The sequence below is a fragment of the Quercus suber genome, unplaced genomic scaffold, assembly GCF_002906115.3.
Source record: "Quercus suber isolate HL8 unplaced genomic scaffold, Cork oak 2.0 scaffold_166, whole genome shotgun sequence".
Taxonomy (NCBI): Eukaryota; Viridiplantae; Streptophyta; class Magnoliopsida; order Fagales; family Fagaceae; genus Quercus; species Quercus suber.
Window position 1 is genome coordinate 937425 of NW_027069627.1, and position 6178 is coordinate 943602.

The 6178-nt window shown below is 34.0% G+C and overlaps 1 protein-coding gene across 1 annotated transcript; it reads left to right on the forward strand.

Annotated features, from left to right (window-relative positions):
• Positions 1 to 2722: 2722 nt before the first annotated feature.
• Positions 2723 to 5450, forward strand: LOC112028465 (uncharacterized). The gene is made up of 4 exons (XM_024061159.2): positions 2723 to 2884; positions 2970 to 3069; positions 4390 to 4782; positions 5103 to 5450. The coding sequence occupies exons 1-4, from the start codon at positions 2778 to 2780 to the stop codon at positions 5229 to 5231; spliced, it is 729 nt and encodes a 242-aa protein (XP_023916927.1). The 5' UTR covers positions 2723 to 2777; the 3' UTR covers positions 5232 to 5450.
• The last annotated feature ends 728 nt before the right edge of the window (positions 5451 to 6178 follow it).

Consider the following 6178-nt stretch of genomic DNA (forward strand, 5'->3'; position numbering starts at 1 on the left):
GTCCATCATTTCAAAATATACTGAACAGGAAGCTCTATTACATTTTTCACAATAAGTATTCACAGAGCATGTCAACATACTAACTCTAATGTTTCAAACATTTTACTGCTGCATGTGACAACATTATTTGAGGAGTTAAAATGGACGACATGAACCCTCCAACCACCTCCTTCAATAACTTCATAAGTGAAAGACACTCCATCAAAATTAACATCTTGGTGTGTGACCCCCAAGGTAGAGACAATTTATAACTCAAATCTTTTAAACATTGTACGAGTATAGATAGATAATGCATGTTGCAAAAGTCCACATTTCTAGATTATTTGAAAAAATGTACCTTGTTTGCAACTAAAATCTTCTTCAAACTCTTCCGTGGGCATTTTTTTTTTTTTTTTAAGTTTTCTCATATTCAAGTACAAATTCTGTTAGCCTTAATGTTTTGCATGCCATATCTTGAAAAAATTATTTGTACTCTCACTCATGGATAAAGCTTTTATTCAGTAAGAGAAAATATTATGACTAAAAACTAAACACCACCTTCCACGATTTTCATATAAAGTGTTAAGTCACTTATTGCCCACCAAATTGTAATCTCTAAGTAAGACATACCAACAAGACTCAAACTCTATTTCTATCTCAAAATTATAAAGAATCTTATTAAATCTACTCTTAAATTCAGGATTCCCATAATACATTGGTAAATTTTCTGCAGCATTTTTTGAGATATGCCATAAGCATAGACAATGGCATGTATCAGGAACCATAACTCTTATGGCATTCTTCATTGCTTGACATTGATCAATAAAAATTGTCATTGGTTTTTGATTTCCCATAGGTTCTTAGAATTTTTCAAACAACCAAGTAAACGAAACACTTGTTCATCCAATAAAAAAGCACAACCAAAAAGTACATTCTTCCAATGATGGTTGACACCTAAAAATGGGGCACATATCATATTATACTCGTTAGTTCAATATGTAGTGTCAAAACATATTACATCCCCAAAAGAGTTATAACCAACCCTTGACCTGTCATCTCTCCAAAAACAATTTGTCATTCAATTTTCTTGATCAACTTGAATTGCATAAAAAAAAACCTAGTATCTTTTGCTTGCTTTTGTTTAAAAATGTTTACTAAACTTTGAGCATTTCTAGCCTCAACATTAATTAACTTTTGCTTTGTTCACCAACTTATAGCAATCTCATTTTATAAACCCAATATTTTCAAATTCTCTAGCTTTCTCAACTAAATAGGAATATGTACTTACTGTTTTTATACATGCTTCTTTGAAAGTTCTTATTATACCTAACTAAGCATCAGTTATTTCTCGATTTGACCTTAGAAATGGTCTTTCTTTTGACTTTGCAAACTCATGATTATGATTATGATTAAAGTGATGAGTAACCTTCCATTCACCATTTGTCATAGTAAACCAGATACTAGCTTCATAGCTAGTCCTAGTTTGTAATTTTTTGAATTTCTTATCATCCAAATAGTCACTATCTCATGGGGATCCTTCTTTTGAACACACATACTCTCGTTGTCTTACACCATTTTTTGCATATTTGAGTTTTTCTTTTCAAACTCTAAACCCAATTCATATGACATAATCATTGTGCAATTTATATGCTTTATCCTCATTGTGCACCACCATTTCAAGTAAATTTTCAATGTCTTGTAGTCCTTCATTGACTCTAATATCTATGATCAAAAACAACACAAAACACATTTATAAGGGAACTCAAATCAAAATCATATTTCAAAAATAGGAGTGGTTAGAATTGTAATGTGTGTGTAAACTATTAACCGTAAGAATTTTTAATTTTTAACTATTTTCACATTTTGGACATTTATCAAATAGTTAAAAGGAACTATATCTATAAAAAAAAATTTAGAAACAAACACACATGCACAAGGGAGAGGGAAAATAGGTTCTAACAAGTCATACCACACTCATAAAAATTTTTTTTTTTTTTTATTTCTTTAAACTAAATAAAAAGAAAACAACACATAAAAATTTCATTCTTCTAATTATTTCTCATCATGGGCTTTTATCATACAAGTAGAAGACATCATATTTATAAATTACATAAAGACAAAACAAAGTTAAGAAAATGATACATTGAAGAATGAAATGAATCTTTGTAATATACATACCTTGATCAGTTATAGTTAGTTGCAATGGTGGTGTTTGGATTCCAACAACCACTTCAGTCATAGTTTACAGCTAGTCGTACTCACTACTCATCCTTGGAGAAAAAGCAAACATGCCCAACATAAGATTGTTCGAAAAGCTCCTTCAATGATGCGGGAAGGGAGAGAGGAGGACTAAGCAAGTAAAATAAAAATTTGGATTTCAAAAAATTGGGTGAGAAGCGACTAACATAATTAGGGTTAGAAGTTTAGAACCAAAGTAATTTTGGGTTATATCCAATTGGTTTTGTGACTCAATAGGTTGAGTCAAGCAACTAGCCATAAATTTAAAATCGGTGGCATGTTTCTATTGGGTGTCAGGAGTTGGGAGGACCACATAAGCCTCTGAACCCTAATTAGTATAGTATGATCAAATTTGAAAATCCATAAATCAGACTCATTGCCATCACATGACATTTTTAATAAGTTGTGTGAATTTATTTATTTATTTGTATTAATATTATTATCAGTTTTTTAAAATGGACAAAGGCCTAAACGGTGCCGTTCTGTATAGGTAATTTCCTATACAACGAACAATACCCAGAACTCATTTTCAGAGCAAGAAGAAGAAGAAAGAGAGAAAAATGAAGGTAGCAAGGAAAGTGGTTTTCCTTTTCAGAGACTCAGAGGGATTCGCCTCCGCCATCTCCGATGCTCTCCACCCTGACCCTCACTCCTCTCTTCGCCCTCTGTAAGCTCTCTACTCTCTCTCTCTCTCTCTCTCTCTCTCTCTAAAAAGTAGCTTACTTTTGTTTTGCGTATTTGTGTGTGTACAGAGAGGAGTCTTTGGAGCTATCATTGGAAAGCTATGGAATTAAGGATCAGAAAGCTTCTGCAAAGATCCATCACTATGTTGATCCTCAGGGCAATTATCAGGTACATATTCTATTCTATCTACAATCATACTTTACTCTCTTGTTCAAAATTATGTTCATAGTCATTAACCATAGCAAAGTGAATTCTTAGCAATTCATAAATTATGCCCACCATTTTTTTGTCCTTGCTTTAATTCAAAATGGGTTTTTGTCACATGTTATAAATACTTGAAGATTGTTCATTTTAGAATGGCATGCTTAATAATGGAGCCTTAACAATATTAAAATCTCTGCATCATATGGGCAGATGGGCTTGTGCCCTTTACGTTGTCCAGCAAAAACAACTACTGTGATTCACTGAAACAAGTGCCCATTTGGCATTGCTGTAGGAAGTGAAGTTTAAATCTAAGAAGCACGGACACGGACATGGGTACGACACGGTGATACGAGCAATTTTTGAAAAATTATATCATTAAACTGCCGGTATGACACCTGTATGACCCAGATATGACATGGGTACGGCACCTTAAATGAAATGTCGGTGCTTCCTAGGTTTTAATTGTAGAGAGTAGGACTTTTGTGATATAGTCTTAATTGAAAAACTCTTTAGAGTTTTGAAGTGCTTGGCAAATTACAGTAAATAATGCTTTAAATTCTGGATTTATAAAGTGTGAACTGTGAATTATACAACTTTTTCCTGAAATCTCCAAATTTCAGCTTTAAGGGCCCGCTCTTTAGCAAAATTGCCAAACTCTGGCTTTAATGCTCCTTGAAATATAGAACCAGACAGACCGTAAGAATATATGAGCATTGGTTTGGTGTGCCCCAGCAAAATTTGTGCTTGAATTGCAAAGTGTGTCATATTTTACAATGAGGGTGTTATGACTAATTGAAATGAGGGATACCAAGTTATGCAGGGTCTGAACCAACTTTGCCATTCATTCTTTGCTGTCAGGGCATCCCAAATATGATATGTCCCTGTCCAAATTTAGCTTGGTCTATTATTTGATGCTTATGTTCTCCTTGTTATGACAAAGATGTTTAGACTTTTAAAACTATGTGTAGATGAAATATTTCAGAGTTTTCAAGATGTAAGATTTCTGTGAATTAGCAGTTACCATTTCCCATGAATCATCTATTGTTTTGTTTCTCATGCCTTATGAACCAAGAGACGAACAATGACCATCTGCAAATTTTGTTACTTTGCTCAAATCCCACTCCAACACTCTTTTTATCCCTCTTGACATTTTAGTTTAGTTGAAAAACTCTTGCCTGATAATGCAGACAAGCAAATAGCAAACCATTACTTCAATCTTACAGTTTAATTTAGCAGGTAATGCCTTACTAAGATTTTTTAATGAATTTTTATCTTTATTTTTAGGTCTCACTGTTTTTAATGCAAAATTATGAGCCACCAGTATTGGCCTGTGCTGTTGCCGAAATTTTATCACAAATATCTGGAGAAGAATCGTCTTCAATGCCCACACTTATAGTCCCATTTGTCCTGGCATCATCAAAGCTTAAGTGGGAAAGCAAAACTTTAACAAAAAATGACAGCAAAGTTTCGGTTTATGGAATACAGATAGGCCCAGACACAGATATAACTCAGGCTATGGCAACCAGAACCCAGAAGGTGCCATCGTCATTGCAGATTCATTATGAACCTCTAGCCTGCCTCCTTCAGTTGGTCCGTGTCTTGAAGTTTCCAACCTTTGTTCTTATCGGGCAAAGAGGTCGATACCTATCTGATAAAGCTATAGGAGAAGAACTTGAGGTATTCATACTCTGGTTACTTTCAGCTAATGCAATTATGATGGTTAAATTGTTTGGATAGTAGGTTGAACATATAAAATTTAATAAATCTCAGAAGCCATGTTGGGACAATAGATGGAGAAAATCTTTTCAACCTTCTCAATGTTTGCGAGTTAGATGAAAACTTTTTCTTTTGTTTGTTTGTTGGGATCGTGAGTTTTTGCCCCACAGTGGAGTGAGATGAAAACTGCTTTTACTCTATTTCTTTTTCTGTTCTACCATTTTATTAGTGCTTCTGGTTATTAGGATTTCCCATCTGATTCTTGACTTTTTCTTCTGCAGATAATTTCTGAGATTGGAGAGCTTTTGGCAAGCTCTTCCTGCCTGTGCTTTTCGAGAGACAGGATCGTGTGGCAACCAACAAATACATCCAAGGAGAGTGAGGAGCCTTGGCGTGCCTTATATGGTTGAATCTCAAGTGTTACTATGCTTTAGAGGGTGGAATGCAACCTATCACATAAGATGTATCTGGAAAGAAATTTATAGTCATATTTTTTGAGATTCAACCCAGCACAGTGCTTACAAGTAAAATTTTACTTTTGTAGTGAGACTTATGATGTGTTAACATGATTACAGCATTAAGCTGCCCTAACGGGAGCCTTTATCTTTATGTCAACATCTCGTATCTTATCCAGTGTGTTAATTAATGTGCATTACCATGTCATCCTTGATAGCTAGGCTTAGAACATGAGGATATTGTTTTTTATATAGTAATTAATATAATGTGCTTACAATTGTTCAAAAAAGTGAGCAAAATTGCTTGCCACTGACAGATCTCAAAATGTTACATGAATTGACTCTTTTCTTACATCAAGTGATACCAAGAACTTTCATTTTCTTTTTCATAAATTCCACAAAATCTTCTTTCATCTTTCGTTTGGCCTTTCCGGCTTTCCTACATATCAATCTCTCCAAGTCTACAGTGTTAGAATGCAAGACGTCGTCCCCCTCAGCTTGATTTATTGAATCCAGTGTCTGAGGTAACCATTTTTTGGTTTTCCATTGGGTTTATATTTCATCCACTTTGGTTTGTCCTTCAACAAGATCCAACAATGTTCACACTAAAAATTAGAGAGGTGGACCTCTTGATACATAATCTTTACCAGAGATATCTTATAAATTAAAAGAAATAGAAAATAATTAGTATATTTAAACTGTTAGTGAAAAGATGTATTTACACCATTTTCTATATAATTTATACCTTCATTTCTTCAATCATACCACTCTTACACCTTGATTCAATTTGAGCTAAGAACCCACAAAACACATTGTGCAAGAATTATCGTTGACCATCGATTCACTAGGGAGCCCATAGTATGGTGAAAACGAAGTCCTTGTATTTGTGGAAATAATCCACC